This window comes from Epinephelus lanceolatus, chromosome 11, assembly GCF_041903045.1.
Source record: "Epinephelus lanceolatus isolate andai-2023 chromosome 11, ASM4190304v1, whole genome shotgun sequence".
NCBI classification, from domain to species: domain Eukaryota; kingdom Metazoa; phylum Chordata; class Actinopteri; order Perciformes; family Serranidae; genus Epinephelus; species Epinephelus lanceolatus.
Genome location: NC_135744.1, coordinates 15794631 through 15818383, shown reverse-complemented (window position 1 = coordinate 15818383; position 23753 = coordinate 15794631). Strand labels below are relative to the sequence as shown.

The window sequence follows — 23753 nt, the reverse complement described above, 5'->3', positions numbered from 1 at the left end:
AGCCATGAATAAAACACCATTTTTACCCAAGTTAAAATTAAGATCATGACCGAATAGGACTACCGCCCACTAAACTATACAGTCAGTACAATTTCAAGATCAGTGTCACCAATTCAGTATCTGACCAAATGCCTCCCCTTCTGATTGCCATCGCTTCATCATTATAACCTATAAGACATTTGTGTGAAATTTTGTCTTAATTAGCATATGAATTCTTAAGTTATGGCCAAAAACATGTTTTTTGAGGTCACAGTGACCTTGACCTATGACCACCCAATTCTTATCAGTTCATCCTTTGTGCCAAATTTGAGGAAACTCCCTCAAAACCTTCTTGGGATAATGTGTTCATGAGAATGACGCAAGGTCACAGTGACCTTTGACCTATGACCACCAAAATCTAAGAGGGCTTCCTCACCTGCCCCGTTTGGTTTGGTTCAGTCGAACTCAAGTTTGTTTGCCCCCTAAGTGCAATTTGTTTGGGCAGGTGCAAACACAGCAATCACACTCAGGTGTGCACCAAAACAACCGGAACAAGACCTTTTTGAAGAGGTGGTCTCGGTCTGGTCACAAACAAACTCTGGTGCAGTTTGTTTGTGGTGAGAACGTGTTCCAACCTGGATCTCAACCAACTGCAGTCACATGACACATTGTTTGGGTTAAACATGAGCATGTTACAGTCCTGGAGGATTATTAATGTGCACCTCCTCCTGTACTGCCTTAATATGCACATTCAGCACATCCAATGCATCAAAACATTGTTTTCTAGTTGGAGCCGCGCCTCGTTTTCAAACTGTATGGTTTGACTAAAATGAACAATGACAGCAATATAGTCCATGATGAGCAGCACTAAAATCAACCTGCATAGTTGTCCCTCCATTGTGACATTAGAAAGTGTCACATTTATCTTGCAAGTGTACTCTTCTTCAACGTTTTGTTTACTTCCTGGATTTTTCCCACATGGAAATTCTGACCCATCAAGAGCAGCTTTCTCGCACAAGGCTTTTGATCTGGTCCGCTTGTAAATGCTGCCATGAGAACATGAACCAACTCTAGGCAATTATGCAACTTTGTAAAAAAATTAGTTCCTGATTCGGACCAAAGCAAGACAACTCTAGGTCTGAAAGCATCCTCGTTGGTTCATCATTTAGTCCAAGTGAATGTTCGTGCCAAATTTGAAGTCCCTCAAGGCATTCTTGTAATATTATGTTCACGAGAATTGGAGGGAAGTACGGACGAATGGATAGACAACGCGGAAACACGATACCTCCAACCTAGACTAACCGGCGCAGAGGCATAAAAATTGCGTTTGTACGAGTTTTAACACTTCTCATCTAACTTTCTGCTTATCTTCAATACATCTCTGACTGTCTTTTAACAAACAGCAAAACAGCTCTGCCTCTAGCATCATCAGGTAGCATTATGCTAACACTTTCCAAAGTTTAGTTTCTTTGCACCACAGAGCTGCAACAAACCTCCATAAAAAAATGACTTTAACTACCTTTAACTGCAGATTTAAAACTTTTGTGTTCTCCGCTGCTTTGTGCAACTTGAATGCTAACTTGTTAATTTCCTTTAAGTTGCATTCGTATGTTTTATTTCTTGACTTTACACCTTGAAACACGAGGTGTTCCACACAAATAAACCCTAAGCAGTTGTGATCTTGAGATAAAGGAGGCAAAATAAATGAAATTACATCCATGGCTGCTCTTACCACCCACAGTTACAGCAGTTTAAAACAGATATAGATAAATAGAGTATGCTAGGAAGCTGTGGCATCAAAAAAGCATATTTTGTGTCACACCAATTTGTATATTCCAATTTCATACTCACCCTTCCACCACAATTTGTCTACGCAGAGAGAGAGAACAAAACAACCACAAACTATTACAGATCCATAACTGGGGTACACTGTCAAAAGGAATACACACCAAAGTACAAGTTTTTAGGAGCGTACCCCTCCTTTGGTCAACTGAGCTGTCAAGCACCAACTACTACACGATATCCAGTGTAAACCTATTTAAGCCTGCCTACTCTCCAAATAAAGCTCCTACACAGGTGTGAACGGGAGCAGGGGGCCACAGATCAGCTCAGTTTGGGTGAGAAGAAGCTGTTTACTCTGTTGTGCACTGTGATGTCCCTTCAATACACCCTGTTAACCAAAGTAACCTTGTTTTGGGTTACTGTATGTATAAGAACATCTAAAACCAAGTAAGCAGCTCGTAATTGTTTTCAATTTTACATTTAAAGGTCCCATATTATACTTGTACTTTGGGTTTCTCGAACATGTTTCCATGCTTTCATGTTTCACTTGAATTACATGGCTAAGGAACAACTTGGGTCCATGTTCACTTTCTGTCAGCTGATGTTGTTCACATACACCACAAAACATTCAAACAAGGAAATACAAAATGACCCAATTCAAATGTTTGTGTCTCAAAGGGTCTATATAGTATACTTGTGACATCGCATACTCACAGAAGCCCTGACTGCTTGTCTAAAAACACAGTTGCTGAAACCGAACTGTGTTCTCTTCTCTGTGGACTGAGCGTTTGGATACATTCACAGTATGTACAGTACAGGCCAAAAGTTTGGACACACCTTCTCATTCAATGTGTTTTCTTTATTTTCATGACTATTTACATTGTAGATTCTCACTGAAGGCATCAAAACTATGAATGAACACATGTGGAGTTATGTACTTAACAAAAAAAGGCGAAATAACTGAAAACATGTTTTATATTCTAGTTTCTTCAAAATAGCCACCCTTTGCTCTGATTACTGCTTTGCACACTCTTGGCATTCTCTCGATGAGCTTCAAGAGGTAGTCACCTGAAATGGTTTTCCAACAGTCTTGAAGGAGTTCCCAGAGGTGTTTAGCACTTGTTGGCCCCTTTGCCTTCACTCTGCGGTCCAACTCACCCCAAACCATCTCGATTGGGTTTAGGTCTGGTGACTGTGGAGGCCAGGTCATCTGCCACAGCACTCCATCACTCTCCTTCTTGGTCAAATAGCCCTTACACAGCCTGGAGGTGTGTTTGGGGTCATTGTCCTGTTGAAAAATAAATGATCGTCCAATTAAACGCAAACCGGATGGGATGGCATGTCACTGCAGGATGCTGTGGTAGCCATGCTGGTTCAGTGTGCCTTCAATTTTGAATAAATCCCCAACAGCGTCACCAGCAAAACACCCCCACACCATCACACCTCCTCCTCCATGCTTCACAGTGGGAACCAGGCATGTGGAATCCATCCGTTCACCTTTTCTGCGTCTCACAAAGACACGGCGGTTGGAACCAAAGATCTCAAATTTGGACTCATCAGACCAAAGCACAGATTTCCACTGGTCTAATGTCCATTCCTTGTGTTTCTTGGCCCAAACAAATCTCTTCTGCTTGTTGCCTCTCCTTAGCAGTGGTTTCCTAGCAGCTATTTGACCGTGAAGGCCTGATTCGCGCAGTCTCCTCTTAACAGTTGTTCTAGAGATGGGTCTGCTGCTAGAACTCTGTGTGGCATTCATCTGGTCTCTGATCTGAGCTGCTGTTAACTTGCGATTTCTGAGGCTGGTGACTCGGATGAACTTATCCTCAGAAGCAGAGGTGACTCTTGGTCTTCCTTTCCTGGGTTGGTCCTCATGTGTGCCAGTTTGGTTGTAGCGCTTGATGGTTTTTGCGACTCCACTTGGGGACACATTTAAAGTTTTTGCAATTTTCCGGACTGACTGACCTTCATTTCTTAAAGTAATGATGGCCACTCGTTTTTCTTTAGTTAGCTGATTGGTTCTTGCCATAATATGAATTTTAACAGTTGTCCAATAGGGCTGTCGGCTGTGTATTAACCTGACTTCTGCACAACACAACTGATGGTCCCAACCCCATTGATAAAGCAAGAAATTCCACTAATTAACCCTGATAAGGCACACCTGTGAAGTGGAAACCATTTCAGGTGACTACCTCTTGAAGCTCATGGAGAGAATGCCAAGAGTGTGCAAAGCAGTAATCAGAGCAAAGGGTGGCTATTTTGAAGAAACTAGAATATAAAACATGTTTTCAGTTATTTCACCTTTTTTTGTTAAGTACATAACTCCACATGTGTTCATTCATAGTTTTGATGCCTTCAGTGAGAATCTACAATGTAAATAGTCATGAAAATAAAGAAAACACATTGAATGAGAAGGTGTGTCCAAACTTTTGGCCTGTACTGTATATAGCACCTGTGCCTGCTTTAATATTTAAAAAGACATGAAGATCTGTCTTTTCACAATATGGGACCTTTAAAGTCAACACATCTCATTCACCAAAGAAAAATAAACTGAAGGCCTTATATGGTGATTAAGTATTTAGTAACTAAAGCTGTTAAATAATTGTAGCGACGTAAAAGTAGCAATGTTGTAACTCTAATTATGCGCAGGTCACGATTACATGCGACAGTGTATTGGAGCCATTGTCGGTAAAAAATTGAATTAGATATAGAGCCGCGCAAGAAAGTGAAAATTCAGGGAAAAAAAAAAAGCTAAATGCAGATATTCTCTGAGTTTAAAGTGGTACATTTACAAGAGAAATCAGCTGATGGCCAGGTAACATCACAGACGTCAGCACAACTTTGTTTGTGGAACCATTTATGAACCATAACGGGACGTCTTGATTGGACGCTCAAACAATAGTCAAATTCTTGTGCTTTACCCAGTTTATGTGCACAGTACAAAACTGAAAATACTGAGTCAACTAAGTCTCAAAATAAAAAGCCAACATTGACTCCTGTTGGACACTAGCCCCAGTCCCCTGGGCGAAAGTCCTGTACATGACCCATTCATCCACCACAGCTTCCTCCCTTCATGAACTTTGTCTCTTTTTATACCACGTTTCTTGACTTTCTGGCAGTAAATTTGTGAGTTTTTTCTCATAAATGTACCACTTTGATATCAAAGGATATCAACATTTTGTCCTCCTAAATTTACAACTTAAATCCCACAAATATTGAGTTTTTTCTCTAAATATAACCTCCCTCTCCCAGCTCTGTTTAAACCTCTTATTTTATTTCTTTACCGACAATGGCCCTGATACGCCCTCGTAATCACGAAATAAGATCTCTATTTTTACTCTTTGGTAAATGCAGCAGGCTTCTGTTTAAACCCCCCCCCCCCATAGGAAAACCTCAGGTACTCAGTCAAACAGCAATGTGGGGACATTCTGTTTATTGCTGTATTTATAGCGACGTGTAAACTCATTGTCAGGGTATTGGAGGTAGGTGTAAACAGCTTAACCTTAAAAGAACCTCGCTGGGCTGTGGCCAATTTCCACGTTACTCCCTCCATGTAAAGTTAAAAGCTCTCTGTGTCTCTGTTATACTGTAGGTGACTGTAACACTTGTGTAGTCTCTGTGGATTAGAGCGGCAGTGGGTGTTAGTGGGGTACTAACATAGATGACACGTTCATTGTAGCGGATGAGCAGGTTGCGGAGGATGCCAGCTTCATTAAGGTCGCCCAGACGGATCATGTCCTCCACCCCGTGGATGGAGGTCGGGTGCATGGGTTTGATGTTGGTGGCATTCTGGGGGGAAATCCAGTGTTCCTGCATGAGGGGGGGGGAGTAAGCATGGATTAGAGTGGTCTGGAAGATTCTGATCTGATTTTTTACAACTTGGTAGTTTTGCCAGAGGTGTTAACTTGAGTCACATGACTTGGACTCAATGCCGCATTTCAGAGAAATATATATCATATCATTGAATTATAATTATTGATGCATTAATGTGGTCATCACTTTAACATTGCAGCTGGTAAAGGTGGCGCTCATTTTAACTACTTTAGATACTGCCAGGTAGTTTAACTTGTAAAAGTGAATCATAATTTATTTATGATTTGTATTTTGTAGCATCAATATATTAAACTAAATGTGGTGTCAACTTGGTGTAGTGGAGTGACTACAATATTTGTCTCTGAGATGTAGTGGAGGAGAAGTATTTAACAACAAACACACAATAATATTACAAACTACAAATCAGATCTTTTTAAAGAAAATGCGTTAAGTTTACGTGTGTATGTACAATAAGAGTACTGGTGTGCTTCCTGTTCAGCTGCTGACTTACCCGTCCTTCATCATCCAAAACCTGGATCTGTCCAGAGTCACACAGTTTGACCACGGCTCCCACAGGGACGTCAAACTCTCGCCCCGTTTTACGGTCCAACCACACATAGTCCCCCTGGATCATTATAAGAAACACAGCTCCCATTAAATATGGGTCATTTTTTGTCATTATACAGACCTAACATTAAAAGAGGGAACAGCAAATAAATTACAATCAGAATCAGGTTAATTGCCAAGCAGGTTTTCACATACAAGACATTTGCCTTGGCGTTGTGATGCAGCACAATAAACATGGCAAGAGAAAATAAAATAAAAGCAGGTACTGTAAAAGTTAAGAAACATAAATATAGGCTGAAAAAAAAATACAATAAAAATCTGAAAAGAATACACACAAATATTTAATATATATATTTTAAAATGAAAGAGCTGTACAGTTTTGTGCAGGAATATGCATAAATATATAAATGGGTATAAAAAGTATTAAACTGCCAAAAAAGACCTACCAATAAGTTTTATGAGCAGTTTCACATGAGTTTGAGCTTGTTATGTGACACCATTATCATGTTACGCTTTAATCTCACTGTTTTTGTGCCTGTGGTTATTACATTATGTATGTTGAATAACTAGAAAACATCAGAGTTGCACCACACACCCAGTTTCCTACTTTTTCAGCTGCCAGCTCTCATAATGGGATTATTAAGTCTGAAAAAGGCTTTAATCTGACCACCTCCAGCCCAGTATGGATGTGATATAACCCCCAGCCTCACGGCTCCATGTTGTTTGGGAAGGTCTAAATTTTGTAGGGTGCATATCATCATTTTTGACTGTATCTACCAGTTTATCTAGCAGTAAAATGTGTTCATACTGCAGCAATTACTCCCAGAAAAGTCACAGAATATGCCACTTTGAGAGCCTGTATAGAGTCCATATTAGCATATTTCCCAAAACAAGTAAAAACACAGCTTCTGTCATTCATATATCTGATCTGATCAACTCTGATCTGATCACTGATCAATTATCCACGTGACTCAAAACTCCACAAACTGCTCCTGAGGGAGATAAAGAAGAGCTTTGCCTGTGCTGTGTTCACAGACCCGAAGGGGGCAACTCCCACGCACACCCAAGAGAAGACTCTCGGATTGGTTGAATTCATTATACACCCACAACATACATACATACATACAACCCCTTTGCCTCTGGTACCTTTGTGCCCAGATTACGTACCTTTTAACAGCAAAAGTGGATCTGGACACGCCCTAAATGCACTTGTGTCATGCACTTTATAACATGCACTATAGGTTATTTAAACTGGGCCCTGTATCTTTTGTTTGGATGCTAAGCATAAAGGAAGCTGCAGGCAAACACTGCAGCACAAAGCTCTCCGTGTTCACCCCTACAGTCTAGACCGTGACCTTAAGGATGCTATTTTTTGCTTCCACTTAACATCATCCAGATGTCTCACATTGAATGAGATTCGTAGCGAAGGCTGTGAGCTGAGATTGAGACAGATCAGTGTGTCTGAGTCGTGCCCTGCAGGACTCTGGGGGGAGAAAAACGCACCAGGATCTGGTTATTGAAGAGAAACCGTTGATGGCCTGATATGTGGTAGCTGAGCTGGGATGCGCTGCTATATTTAGTGTGCTGGGAGTCAAACAACACTGCACACATTTCTCTCAATTTTTCATTGCAAGCATTAATCATACATTTTGTTTTTATTTGTTTAACCTGAACTACATTTTAACCTCTCAAAACCCACTGACTGGTGCTAAATAACAACTTCATGCTTTCCAAACAAGCATCATTTGATTCCACTGAAGACAGCAAAACTTTTCAAAGATAACAAAATACATGTTGTATAAAATAATCAAGAATATCTCTACTTGATGTAATGATGAAACCATAAAAGGCCTCAATTTCAGTGTGATAGAGCAGATACATATCATATATTTTTTAATTTAAAGGGAATACTGTGAACATTAAGGTGTAAGTACATAATTCTGTGTGCCCTTAAAGAGTCGGTTCATCTAAATAAAAATATGAGAAATAAAAAACATTTTTTCAGTTACCTCTTGTGGTACTGTGGTAAGACAAAGAACAATGGGCCTAACTACTAATTCATTTTTAAGTGGTATGTATGAATGATAGCTTGTTGCATCCGACAAATTTTCTTGGCCTAAAAATTTTGTCTCTGCCCCTTAAATAAATTCCCAAGTGGTCCAGGCCTGTCGTAGGAGACGTGCATGACTGTCCTGCCGCCCTTCACTGGAGGAAAAAGTACTTGTTTGATTTAAGAATGACACTGCCTTAATCTTGATGAAACCAAAATGAATAATTTTCTTAGATTTTTAAAATTTCATCGGCATGTTTTGAAGCACAGCAACTTTTACAGTCCAGTATCATCCTCTGTTACACTGTCAGAGCCATGAGACGTCCACCTCTCCCACTGTCATGTCCCCTTGAATGCCTACCATCTAAGTCATTGACCAATTTGCTTTTGTAAGACATTTTTTTGGCATCTTACTTCATGTCAGACTATTGCTTTTCCTCATTTCTGTCATAGTACAGCGATGTCACCAGATGAAAGGCTTTGTCAATAATATTTTCAGGTCTCCTAGCACCTTTATCTGACATTGCTTAAAGTATTACGTTTTCATCTCCTGTCTTGCATTTATTCAAGCTCTGCACACTCAAACGCACACTTACAGTACCCCTGTGCCAGTGGCATTAGTCAAGCTGAAATGAGGGATTTATGACACCTTTGTGCAGTTGAGAGGATTTGGTCAATTTGACTTTCATACCAAGAAACCTCAAAGGAAAAAAGAAAGTGAGATTTAAGATAAGAATGTTGTTGACTTTTCTAAATGTAATTTTTGAACACTGTGAGAACAAGTTTCCATTGTTTCTGATTAACAGCAGAAATTTCAGAGACATTCATTCATTCATTTACTGTAACCACTTATCCTGTTGGGGGTCACAGTGGAAGGCTGGAGCCTATCCCAGCTGACATTGGGCGAGAGGCAGGGTACACCCTGGACAGGTCGCCAGACTTTCACAGGGCTGACACATAGAGACAGACAACCATTCACACTCACATTAAAACCTACGGACAATTTAGAGTCACCAATTAACCTGCATGTCTTTGGACTGTGGGAGGAAGCTGGAGCAGCTGGAGGAAACCCACGCTGACACAGAAAGAACATGCAGACAGTGTTTGAACCAGGAATCCTCTTGCTGTGAGGCAATCAATAACCACTGCCCCACCGTGCTCCCATCAGAGACAGAAATCATAAAATCTGGGCAACCAGCTCACAAATTTTAACGCATAATAAGCAAATAGTGAGTTTGAACATGTATACTGTAAGTATGTACCAGATATTCTGGTAACCTGACCCTCTGACACAGTGCCTTTATGCTGAACACCCTTATTTTGCTTAATAATGAATCCATTCTGTTCTTAGAGTTTTTGCTGTATCTGATTTTGCTGTTGCAACAATCTCATTTATTTATCACGTTCCATCTAATCTTACTGATATTATAATTGCATTCAGCTTATCTGGGTTTTAAGAAGCCTTTACAGTGTCACCCACAAGGGTAATGTAGTGAGTTTTGCAGCCCAGACAGGAGTCACCTTCTGCTGTCCTCCTTCAGCCGCCAACACTCTTTAAAACAAACCCCAAAATACTGCTACATATGTAGTTCCTCAGAGGCATCGGTATGGGCATGATTGCTGACTTTAAAACTATGTGAACAGTATAAAACATAATGAAGAAAATCAGACTGTTCTCTAGCCCCCACCCCTGAACAGTGATTACCCAATCACAGCTTAGTAACAGTAACTAAGCACAATAAGTTCTGTCCAACTCTGACTTCACGAACAAGCAGAAACTGTATGAAAAGCAACACTCAAGAGTTTGGAAAGTGATGTCACATTTACAAAACTGGCAAAGGTGAAATCACATTACGATGCGGTAAGGTACAGTACGGTACAATACAATACTATGCGACGTGATGTGATACGATACAATACAATGCAATACGATATGATGTGGTAGGGTACAGTACGGTAAGATGAGATACAGTACGATACAATACAATATGATACAACACGATACCATATGATGCAATACGATACAATACAATATGATATGATGTGGTAGGGTACAGTACGGTATGATACGATACCATACCATACCATATGATTTGATATGATATGATACAATACAATACAATATGATGTGGTAGGGTACAGTACGGTACGATGCGATAGGATAGGATACGATATGATACGGTACTGTACTATACTATACTGTAAATCACTGACTTGACCTTAGTAATTTTGTCTTTAATAGTTAATTTAAAGTTATTCTAATTTTATATCCCTCCTATTACTAATTTAACTTTTTTCTATCTTGTCTATTTAGATTTTTATATTTTCTTTCATGTTTTCTGTCCCTGTGTTGCTGCTGCTGCATCAATAAAGGCCTATCTTATCTTAAAACCACAACACCCAAAGTGTTAGGAGTGGTTTCAAATATTTGTTTATATGCTCCAACGTAAGCCACAAACGTTAGTGTGCCCAGCTAACTTCCTGCAGTAATAACCTAGCATTATTTCCAAAGGCAAAGGAGTATGTTACTAGCGAACTATGTCATTATGTGGGGTTACAAGTCACAAAAATACCTGGAACATCCACTGCAGGGGAGTCGAGGCACTGCTAAATCAGAGTTATGTTTCCTGTTTGGTTAACATAAGTTTACACCTAAGCAGCTCCAACCTTACTTGCCTTGGATGATGTCACATTTGCCAGTGTGGTGTCTGAGGTTCTACTGTAACGTCCTGGGTCAGATGACCAGTTAGGGGCCCAGGATCAAGAAGGTATATATGGCCAGGGTCAAGAGGGTATTTATGGCCCAGGTCAAGGATTGGTGAAGTCCAACTAGGGTGTCTCTCTGTCATCTGTTTTACTTTGTCTCACATTTCACAAAAACAACCAACCTATATAAGCAGGGTAGTTGGGGCTGTTATTCAGAGCAGTTCATATTGGCTTCGAACCCTCTCTCAGGCAATCCTAGGTGCTTGATTTTGATGCTGTACTTCTTTTAATAAACCTTTCTATACAAGCAAGACGGTGTCAGCAGAGTCTCCTTCATCACCTTCACATCATCGCTATTTGATAAACAACACCAGTCATTATTATTTGATGAGTCATCATTCTTAAAACCTCTTCTCTTGTAAAAGTGAAGAATAATGTTAAAAAATGTAAACATTAAAAGCATAAATCTAACCTTTGTGTTGCTTATCCAGGTATATTTTTATAAGTAGCAGCCAAATCACCCAAGGGCTGTGTTCAAATAAATGGCATCTTATTTGCAATACTGTATTTTAAAACAGTGGTTCCCAACTCTCGGGTCCCAGTCCGAAAATGGGATTGCAATCCACTCTGAATGGACTGCAGTTAACTTGCAAACATATCAAGTTTGTAAAAAACACACTTTATTTAGAAGTACAGTGAATTTCCAGCACAGAGCTTTTACTTTAAAGTGCCGTTTCCTGCTGTAGAGTGAGTGACCAACGAACAGCCACCTGACAGAGACAGCAAACCAGCTCGACTACATGGCCAAACTCAAGTATGACACTGAATATTTTTCACTGTGTGGATCTTGAACTAATGACTATGAGGAAATCTGGACCCTGTGGCTGGACTAGCTGGGAACCACTGCTTTAAAACTATCCAGCTCCATCCTGCAATAGACCAACAATTTTATTTTCATGTCCTCTCTGGATCATCAGCCAGTCAGAATACTGAACTTTTGCTGGCAACATACGGCCTCTTCTCTAACACAATATCATGTATCTAGCCATTAAATGCATATTTACAAAGGCTTGGTTTTAAATGTTATCAGCTGAAACACTACACTACTACTACAGCTGATATAATCTGAAAGCTACAGCTGTCATTTTAGCCCACAAACAAAAATGAGAAGCCTGCTTAGTTTGAAATGAAAGAACTGTTAATTAAAAACTTACTGTGTATTGTAAACATCTGTTATCACTGTAACCTGTATCATGTGACAGAAAACTTGACAGACATTGCAACAGTAAAAAGATTTAACAGGGTGTGAGATAAAAGCAGCAGCTGAGCACATCAAGCCACTTTTACCTAACATGACCAACCTGCTGCAGAATGACCATGGTTCAGCCTTGGGTTGGTAGCAGGACATCAGAAGTCACCATGTGAGGGCTCTGCAAAGGAGACAAGTCACAGATGTTATCCAACTGAAAGAAAAAAACTACTTCTTCAGAAAGACTGAAAAAAAGTAATTTAGGGACACTGAAAAATATTCTTTGTACTGAATTGTATGTGTACTTTCTTAGAATAAATACACATACTAGGTGGTGAGCATGAGCAGTGACCATGGCTGAACAGGCAAGGAAAATCTGAATCTTCAACATGAGAAAATCTGTGATTACACATGTCACATTACACTGAAAAGTGAACTGAATTAAGAACAGTCCAAAAAAGAACAACCCAACATACCTAACTTATGCAGATGCAGCACATACGAAGCAGTATTAATTTGGAGTCATGTTTCTGGACACTTAATGAATGTGAGGACACAAACATGGTCCATGCAAGTACATGAACACAAATGGTAATGCCTGGCCCAGCTGACACAATACATGCGACTCTGGTGAACTTATACAACCTGCGCTCTTATGCAAAAGTGGAGGTAACAATCGTCAGCCCTCAAGGGGGAGATACAGAGCTCATTTTAATCAGAGCATTTCCATGACCACAGAAGTAAAAAAAAAAAGAAGTAAAAAAAACTTTCTGTAAAGCTTTCCATAAAGCCAGGGTTATATTTGCCATAATGTTTCCGGCACGAGGTTTGCGTGCCAAAAATGACGTCATCACGTCTTTTGTGTCAAAAGGGAAGGTTTGGAAATTTGACTCACCACTTGGTTAGACACCTCGGGATTTTTGTAACTAGAAGCCAACTGTACACGCTGTGCTTCTCAGTTCAACGTGGACGCCTTTGAGGGATAACTCGTTTGCAGGTTTGCCTTTACCAGCATCTTTACGCCTCTTCTTTGAGAGACTCTCAAATGGTCTTCCATTTTTGCAAAGAAATAGCCTGCACACTGGGGAATGAAGAAGCTTTTTGCTGCAGGGTGTGGAAGATCATGAGAGATCGCTGTAAAAACTGGAAAGAGCAGTGTCGTGGGGGAAACACGGTGGTGTAAAATAATTTCAACTTGGAGGCAAGCACAGTTATAATTACAGTAAAATAAATTGATGTTTACTGCCGCAATCAGGCAGCCTCCTTTCTGGTAACTTTCTTCTGGTAACACTCGTTGACTTCTTGCTTATCCACACAATAGTTTATGACAAACACAAACGCCTCTGTGCATACTCATAACTTGTGTGCTATCTACCACGGCTCACACCATGGTGTCTTGCTCAAGTACAAACAAAGCTTGAGTACCCTGAATACGCCTTTACATTACCTTATCTAACCTTAACAAAACTCATCTCAAAACTGAAAAAATCTTGCGTAGCTCCAAAGAATCTGTGTTTGCATGGACCCCGTTTGTGCTCTTCATCCCCTTTTAGCTCTACTTTTGGTCTCCACCAACTCATGGGGTAAATATCTGGTTATTTAGCTGCTAAATGCTCTGCTATGTTCACTAGCTAGTGTCTTATTTTAGAGTATTATTTGACAGGAGAGACTTTAGTGTGAAGGGGGGAGAAAGTGGGGATGACATGCAGCAAAGGGCACTGGCCAGAACTGAACCGCTGTGGCAAGGACAATGCCTTTGCGCATGCGATGCCTGCTCTAACCACTGAGCTAGTGGGTGCCCCCCACCAGCTAGTTTCTAACTGTGTCTGCTGCTTGGTGCGGGACGGGTAGTGTACAGCTCAGTTTACAGCAAACCAGAAAACCATAAAAAACCATAAACTAAAACAGACATTGGATTTGATCTGTACACACTGAATGAGACTAGAGACTGACTATAATTCATCACAGTTTACACAAGCAGGGGAGCCAATAATCCACTAATGACATGTGGGTAAGTCTATATGTGTCTAAGATTGACAGTAGGCCTATTTCCACGCCCCAAAAACAGCATATTCATACAGTAATATTAGACATAGCAGAGTCAGAGCAGAGATAGCCAGCCATGTGGTTCAGCAGGACATGGGAGACCAGTGAAGGGAAAGGAGGGGTTGGGGGGTTAAAGGGTCTGGTGGAGGCTGTTAAAGGCTTACTTGGATTCCTGGGCCTAATCCCATCTCTTAAGTACGAGCCATAGTTGTTACAGTTATGACTGCTGAATCATTTCTCCCCCTGCTGAGCCGTTTTTCCTTTGTTAGCCTCCTTCACAGTGACGAACGTGCAGGTCACTATGTAGTATGGCCTTTTTGTTTCCAGTTGACTATGTTAAGCAAAGTAGAGGGAGAATTTTTAATCTTTGTTGAAAACATTGCGTACTTAACATTATATAGCAAAAACAAAAAAATAACTTGAGTGTACTGATTTAGTTTTTTGCTACAGTTCATGCTTGTGTGCAAATATCCCAGTTTAAATGCAGGAACATGGTCCAGTTTGGAGCTATAAAATCATATAAATCAATTTGTATGAATTATTAAAGCACAACTGAAAGATTTGGATGAAAGGTGAAAGATACCTGAGGTGACCTTTTCCCTGCTAAGTCCTTTCAGGAAATACAAACATGCTGGTAACATAAATAGCTTGTGCGGCTAAAAACAAACCCAGACTGTATGAGTGATGAAGGTTACCCATCCCACGGGGGGAGGGGATAAGTGTATTAATGATCCATTAGTGGTCCACTAAGTAGATTAACATTTAGTTGGATGTGCCACACTGTATATCAAAGGACTCTGCATCTAAGACAAATTCTTTCTGTAGAAAAAAATCCACATATTCATCTGAAACAGGTTCAGTAAAGCTTTTAGAGAACAACAGCATGTACTTCATTCCCAGCCAAGTTCATTCATATGAAACAAGTCACAATGCTCTCAGCTAATGCCAAGACATAAGCTGAGCTGTGGTTCCTCTTATCCAGAACCACAGGGTGCCAATCTGGCACCTGGCCCAAACACAGACCTATAGATCTGTGTTAAAAGTCACACTGTGGCCCTCTGTGTATCCACAACCTCATTTCACACAAACCCAAATATACTCTATGTAAAGGATGCAAACCATTATCACGCATGCACGCGTGCACACACACACACACACACACACACACACACACACACACAAGCCTAATCTTTACAATTAATTCTCTTGCTGTCAAAGTCCCTCGCCTGAGGAGCTGTAACATTGACGAACCACAAGGTTAAACTCAAGTCTCTGCTCCTGCTAACACCACATTTCTGTTATTGCATTGTGTAACTTAAAGAGTGCTTTTAATCCCTTGTTGAGGATATAAAGTAAATTCTCAGCTTTAAGAGTCTGAGCCCCATGAACGGTCACGTGAAATGCAAACAGAGATAAATACACTTCTATACAGCAAGTATATTATCATTACTGGGGAGTTTTCACTGTGCTTTTGACAGAACACAGAGGTATATCTTATTCAAAATCACATAATATCTTAACAGCTCTTATTTGTAGTAAGTAAAACTCTGCTGCCTGACTCACGGCGGTCAGGTTTGAGCCACTTTGTTGCATAAAGCTTTGGTTATTTTCAATTATAATCTATCAAGAAATGTTCATTCTCCTCTCTCTGAGTCTGCCGAATGTCTTTGTCCTTGCATGTCATGTGTTGTCATGTGTGTGGCCAGTTGCATCAGTCTGTAATGAATGCATGAATTTGCTGGCAACAAGGTGGAACTGTAGAGGTGGCGGAAAACATAGACTGGGTGTAGTTGCAAAGCAAGTACGGTAAGATGACGACAGGAAGCGAACGTTGGTGCCTACTTCAGTGTTTTCAAAAGTCTCCACTCAATCCTGTTCCAACACAGTCTTGGGGTTTTCAAATTAAAATATAGTCAGCAGAGGTTTCCAAAGTTTCCATTTTAGGACTCCCAAAATGCTGGAGTACTGTGGACGCTCGGCAGAAACGTAGCGATGCTTGTGCTTTTTAAAACGAAAACATATAGGTGTGGATGTAGCCAAGGAAAAATATAGCCTCAGGTCTCAGGTTAGGTTACCCACATTTGGAACCCTATAAAGCTGATGAAAACACTGACGGGTTGCTACAAAACACCCACGATTGATGCCTAAAATGCTGATGCAAAAACACTGACTGGTTGCTACAAAACACCCATGTTTGGAGCCTAAAATACTGACTGAAACACAATGATGGGTTGCTACAAAACACCCACATTTGGAACCTATAAAGCAGATGAAAACACTGATGGGTTGCTACAAAACACCCACATTTGGAACCTATAAAGCAGATGAAAACACTGATGGGTTGCTACAAAACACCCATGTTTGGAGCCATAAAGTAGATGCAAACACATTGATGAGTCGCTACAAATACCCACATTTGGAGCCTATAAAGCAGGTGAAAACACTGACGGGTTGCTACAAAACACCCACATTTTGAGCCCAAAAGAGCTGACAAAAACACTGACTGGTTGCTACAAAACACCCATGTTTGAAGCCTAAAATGCTGATTGAAACACAATGATGGGTTGCTACAAAACTCTCACATTTGGAGCCTATAAAGCAGATGAAAACATTGACAGGTTGCTACAAAACACCCACATTTGGAGCCTAAGGTCTCAAGTTTGGCAGAACCAGTCAGGTTCAGTTGGTTTGGGTTTCAGGTTAAGGCCTGTGCAGAGCTGCAGAGGTTTTAGGAGACTTCTGGACCGTAACAAGACGATAAGTCTTCAGTCATGCCAGCAGCATTTTGAGGTTGAGGGTGCTTTAAGCTAAATGCAAACGTCACCATGCTAACATGCTGATGATTACATAGATAATGTTTACCCTCTTCAATATCTTTTTCTGATAATATCATTTATTAATTAGCACTAAACACAAAGTACAGCTGAGCGTGATGGGAATGTGAATCATTTTGCAGGTGTCTGGTCATAAACCAAAGTACAGAACAAATTGAAAGTTTGACCTGATGATGACATAGCATAAAAAGTCAGAAGATCCCCAAAGTAATTGGGACACATTGTCTGAGAACAATGATTGTACAAAATTTCATGGCAATCCATCCTACACACACTGTAGTTGTCAAGATATCTTAGTCTGGAATAAACTGGTGGACTGACTGACACTAAGGCTATCGTGGTTTAAAACAAGGTTATGGGCCAGAGCAGGGTTAGAAAAAAAACTGCTATAATGTTAATAATGTGGAATATAACCAGGGTTGGAAATTAGCACCAGCCACCAGCTGGTAAAATATGCAAGTGGCTGGCTACTAGATTGTCTTCACTCACCAGCCAAAACAAAAATTGCAATGTATTGAGGGGTTGGTAGATTTTGGAATCCACCAGCTACAGTGGCAGGTGGTCAAAAATGTTAATTGGACAAAACAGGCATAATGTGCTACACTGGTGCTACTTGTTCCAAAGCTAATATTTGATGATTTTATTGTACATTGTTTGTCATATTGTCATTTGCTGAATATGGGTAAAGCATTACAAACACAACTGCACTTACGATGCTAAGCTAGTTTTGAGTTTAGCATGAATGAAAAGTAGTTTTCACACCCCTTCATCATTTCTCTGCCCATTGTTTTTGTCACTTGTTATACTTTAAATTTATTGCTGTAAATATTGCTGTTGGTTAGCATGACCAGATTATAACAACAAACTTCCACTGTAGCAGTTTCACCAATAAAATATGAAAATGAAAGGATGAATCTGACTAACATCCTTCACTCTAACACAACTAAGAGAAACTCTGCTTTATTAGACCTTTGAGTTCAAACCTCAACCCTCTGTCTACACAGCTCACGAGACCTCAACTCAACCTGCTCAGAGATTTTCATGTTATGGCCAACAGCAATCTTGCTAATGCCTTGGCTGCTAATCTGTGTATGTGTGTGGCCTGTAATGCTAACAAGCATGTGTACTGTATGCGTATCAGTTGTGACTCACATGGCTTCAGAGGGATTCAGAGGCACAGAGAGGTGTGAAGCTTTCATCGTTGACCATGAAAGTTTAATGTTTCCATGTCCTCCATGAGTTCTGGTGGTTCAGTCTCTGCAAAAAAAAAAATCACACAGAAGTTTCCTCAATTATAAAATTAACACTGTTAATGCAGAATTCAGTGGTGTAACTTTATTAATTACTGAAGTATGTTTGTAAAGCTTTGAGGCTCTTAAACTGTGCTTTCATATTCCTACTTAACTAAATCTCAGAGGCATATGTTGCATATTCAGCTCCAGCTATAGGTACTTATCAGATAAGGGTTTTTTTTACACTTAAATCTTTATTAGCAACATAAAATAACAGAGACACTTTACAGTCACATTTTCCATCATTCATAGCTCCATTCTTAATGTTGTTGTTTTGAATCTTTTTTAATGTCCATTTTGCCCATTTTATTTCCTGTTACACTTTCTTTAAAGGATCAGAAAACTGGCCCCTTCCTCTCTTTGCTTATATACAAAGTCAGTTTGCTTTCCTTTCCTTTCCTTTTCCTTTCTTTTTGTTTTTGGAACCTCGATTTCCCGTTCTTGGGGAAAGACATGACAGTTTATGTTGGTGCTTCAATAGCCTAAGTGTTCACTCACTGGGGGGGACTAAACCACTTTTGCACCTTTAAGGGGTAAGAGGGACCTCAGAGAGCTTCCACTAATTTAACACAGACTAACACAGTCTTTTAACTGATTTATTTAGCAAATTTTAATGAAGTGATTGAACTAATTAGTTTGAAATTTTAAAAATGGCAAACAAAACCAAACTTTTCATTCCAGACTTTTTGTGGGTCTCCCTCTCACTGGGGCCCAAAGTAACCAGTCCCACTTTTCCTCCCACTATGACGGCCCTGTTGGGATGGTTGGTGGATGGGTCAAACAAACACTTTAACCCAGGACACCGCTGTTCATGTCCTGTGAGAAAACGTCTGTCAGTGAGGTGTACTTATATTAACCCAAAACATGACCTTTTTTTAATCTTAACCGAGTAGTTTTTGGTGCTTTACATTAGTAACAACAGTTTGAAAACTTTAACCATGTGCTACGAGTTTCACCCAAGAGACATATGTGAGTCATACACACGTTTAAGGGTGCTTTTCATAAAGCCATGGACGGGCACTTCTGACGTTGGTATTACACGCGAGGGACATAAGAAAGCGGTGGTATTTGTCAACCTGAAAGCATCAATGTTTGACAACACAAATTATTTACATCAAATGATCCAAACTCTCTTTAAATATATCTGATGTGACACGTAACTGCTTACTTTTAAACTTAAGTTCTTTCTTACCAAGAGTTAAATTTGATACCACTGCCATGCCAGTTAGCTTAGCATAAAGACTGGAAATAGGGGGAAACTGCTGGCCTGGCTTTCTCCAAAGGCAGAAAAGAAAAATCTGCTTACCACCACTTCTTAACCTCACTGATTAACATGACATATCGCATTTGTTGAAGAAAAAGTGTAAAGATGACAGCTTCTATTTTAACAGGTCATGGGCAGATTCCTTTGACATTCGGACTGAGCCATGCTAGTTGTTTCCCCTGCTTCAAGTCTTTATGCTAAGCTATGATAACTGTAGGCTTATATTTTACACAGACACAAACACTAGTATAGATCTTTTCGTCTAACTCGCTGCAAGAGAGCAGACGTGCATTTCCCAAAATATCAAACGTATTCCTTTAACAAAACTCCAGCAATCTGACGAGGGGTTTGATGTGAGGAGAAAAACAGCGGTTACCATGCCAGACGTTCAGCTGATAGAGGTTTAAACAAAATTGATGCACTGGACCAGTATTAGGATAATTATCAGTGATGTTAACACTGCAGCTCAGGGGAGAAGTTTGGACTGGTTGTACTGAACTGGTGCTTTGTCTGAAGCTAATACACATTTTCTGAGCTCAATTGCAGCACAGTGAGGCCAAAGCCAAACAAGGACGTGTGTCATAATACTACCGTCATTGCACGGTCAACATTGCTTATGTAAAATCACTGATTGGATTGTGCAACTCTCAGGTGTTGGTTTTTATAAGGCGTTGATTTGATAATCAGTTGTTTGGGTGAATTTTCAAGCAAAATTTGTAATAAATCATCTATCTTCAGCTTCTTAAATGTGAGGGATGGCTGCTTTTTATCACTTTAACTGAATTAGTTTTAGGTTATGGGCTTTAGTTTGAAGAGAATAAGACTTTTTGACATTTAATACAGTGTATGAATAATCTGAAAAATAAACAACAGATTGATGCAGCCCTGTTTGAGTTAATATTTTTAGCTGCTACAGTGTCTACAAAGTTCATGCTTGACCTCGGAGAGTGTAGTGTGAACCCCTCCCAGGTATCCTAACTTTTTCTGGAGTTTTTAGTGTGTCTCATTTTTACGAAGATATGGCTGAAAGTTCCATAAAAGGCAAGTGACTGGACCTTGAGTTTAGGGCTGAAACAATAGAAAAATACAGAATACAGAAAAATAATTGGGAACTATATTTTGAGTTTGAGTCATTTTTCAAGCAGAAATTGTTTAGAAAAATCTGTTTCCAGCCTCTCACATGAGAGGATTTGCTGTTTTTCATCATCATGATTCACTGTAAAATGAGTATCTTTAGGTTTTGGACTTTAGTTCGAAGAAAACAAGACATTTAAAGACATCACTTTGGGCTGTGGGAAGTTGTGATGGGTATGTTTTTTTGTACTATTTTTATTACATATCATAGAGTGTACAATTAATCTGAAAGAAAAGGCAGATAATGCAGCCCTACTTGAGTTAAGATCCTTTTTTGGTCAGGCTGTCCTGTTTTAAGGTAAGGTAAGGTAAGGTAAGGCAGGATAAGGTAAGGTAAGGTAAACTAAATGTCCGCGAGGGGCAATTTGAGATACAGCCAGTAATCATGAGTACAACACAACAGACAATAATAACCATACAAACACACAGAATCCAGCCTCACACACTGTCAGGGGTAAATCATGGACAATTAGAGGTTACTGCTGGTTAAGATAAGGGATATCAGATGGGACAAAGGACGATCTGTAACGCTTTGCACTACATTTATGGAGGCAAAACCTTCGCCCTGATGAAAGCATCTGAAACTCAACATGGAGGGGATGTTGAGAGTCTGAGACAATCGACCGAGCTTTGGCAGCGACCCTCTCTTTATACAGATGCTGTAGGTTATTATAAGTAACACCAGTGATCTTACAGTGCAACTTGACCACTTTTTCCAAATTGTTCTTGTTTTTAAGGCTCAGATTACCAAACCAGCAATGCTAAAAAAAAAAAAAACTAAAAAAAAAAAAATTAAAAAAATTAACGGACTCAGTGAAAGCAGAATAGAACAATTTCAAGATTGTCCTGTCTACATCTATCCTATTGGTTTAACCTCAGTTTTGTTGTCTCCTTATTCCCCTGATTCTTACTTGTACGCTTTCATTCATGTGATTGTTATTCACTTTTATAGTTCCTCCTAACATCTTTTAATGTAACAATTATGTGACACTCATTCTTCCTGGTGTGCCAATTCTCTCTGCTGCTGCGTTGAATCAATTCTCTCACAGGGACACTTAGAGGTGTTGTCTTATCAGAGAAAAGGAAATCTTTACTGGAGCCTAAATTGGGAGAAAGCATCCAAACTAAATGCAACAAACACACACAGCCTACTGTATTTACTTGAAGGGTACATAATGGCTCCTTTAAAGTGCTGGCACAGGCTGAAGAGCAGTAAGAGGCTTTGGCCTAAAGCTACAGCAGAGCAGCAGCAGTACTGTGGCCTGGCTGCAGGCTAAGCCCTCGGCCTCGACCCACGTTCACCTGACCCTCTTACCTCTCGACACACTTCGTAAAGGTCCCCTCGTCTTTCTCCTGGTCTTTTCAGTCCTGCGTTTTTTGTGAAGGTATGAGGAGGCCCAGGAGTTGACAGACTGGATGATCAAGGTGGTACAGGTCTAGAGAATACACTGCAGCATGGAGTCTTTCTGTCTGTTCCTGCTTTGTCTGTCCTTCTTTGTTTAAAAATCTTTTTCCTGTGGTCTTCACCTTACTTTCGTTCTCTCATGGTTCAAGCCTCCTGTACTCACTGTACACGGGTGAGTGTTTGCGGCCCAGTTACAGTTTGATGTCTGGGTCAGTTGACGGGGCTCTCCAGACTCTCTCGCTGCATCTCATTCATGGCTGCTGATCCTGATTAGCCGGGAGGTGGAGCCTGTTGGTGGCAGTTACAGAGACCAGCTGGGAGGTGGAGAGGGAGCTGACCCAGGTCATGACTTCAACTTGTTGCTCTGTTACCAAGATAATTTAACAACCCTAACCCTAACCCTAACCTTTTCAAGATCATTTATCACCAAATTTAACACTGATCTTTGGACAGATGATCTTTTTCTAGTTCTAAATCGCAGAGAAATGTGCTCTGTTTCTGCCTTGCACAGATGTATGGTAACATGATAAAAACTTGATTTGATTGCAGGTCTTGTGTAGGAATATGGTTATCATAGTGAGTTAGGTTAATCTACATTTTGCAAACAGGTAAGAGCAAGTTTGAAGTATAAAGACAGTAAAGTAGTAGGCTTAAAGATTTGTGACACCATCTTGACACAAATTCAAATTCAAAACTATTAAATGACTTTTGAGAAACCCTGTTTAAAGGGTCAGCTCACAGAATGGACATTTATTCACTTACCTCTGGTGGTATCTTGCCATGCAGATGGTTTTGGTTTCATGTGTCCAGGTTCTAAGACCTCAGCCTACACCCTAAAACAAACTTGATGAAGAAAAATGTGCTTGCAGTTCTCACAGTGTTGAAAATTTTCATTTAAATTTTTAACAGCAACATTCTTTGGATAAACAACAAGGCCCATCTTGTGCCATCATCAGGTCAAAATTCAGAGCTGTCCAGTACTTTTGTATAACCACTGAATACCTGCAAAACTAACAACATTCCCATCAGTCTCAACCTCACGGCTCTACAATAACGATTGCCAGATTGCTCGGGGCAAGTGAAACATCACACCAAGTTGATAAATCTACTAACTCACTTGTCCAGCTGGATAAGTGGTAAACAGGACCTGGTCAAAACCTAGTAATTGGCTGGACTGTGTGTGAAATGCTAGAGGGCTTTTAATTTTAAACAGGAAGTGGCAGCATTCACTCAGTTACAGAGTTGTTGCTCTTACAGCGCTGATCCCTAAGGAAGTAATGGAGAAAAACAACAGCAGTCAATAAACAGTATGGGTGTACACAAACACCCCCCACAGCGTGTACAGGACTGTCAGTGCCTATTCATTTAGAAAGAGCAACAGCCATTGGGGAAACACTAACACTCATGTCATCACTCAGTCTGACCAGTGGTCTAACTTCATCACTCAGTCACTTATCCACGATAACATAATACTAATATACTATAGAGGAATTCAGGCATGGGTTTACCATCCACACAACATGTTTTTTACATCAGTCCAGCGCAACCACGTGCATCTGTAGGTGATGCACATAAAATTGGAGCTGTGCACATCACTCTCAGCTCTGTATGCAAGGACAAATACATCAAATGGTG

General features: G+C 40.1%; 1 protein-coding gene across 1 annotated transcript in view; it reads right to left on the bottom strand.

Moving 5' to 3' along the window:
- myo7ab (myosin VIIAb) overlaps positions 1-22365 on the bottom strand; it is a 64561-nt gene extending 42196 nt beyond the window's left edge. The window contains exons 1-6 of the mRNA XM_078172305.1: positions 22029-22365; positions 18176-18280; positions 12256-12324; positions 6083-6196; positions 5416-5568; positions 1831-1848 (exon numbers count right to left, since the gene is read on the bottom strand). Coding sequence (XP_078028431.1) covers positions 1831-1848; positions 5416-5568; positions 6083-6196; positions 12256-12273 — 303 coding nt within the window. The 5' untranslated portion in view covers positions 12274-12324; positions 18176-18280; positions 22029-22365. The remainder of the gene's footprint in view (positions 1-1830; positions 1849-5415; positions 5569-6082; positions 6197-12255; positions 12325-18175; positions 18281-22028) is intronic.
- Between the last annotated feature and the right edge of the window lie 1388 nt (positions 22366-23753).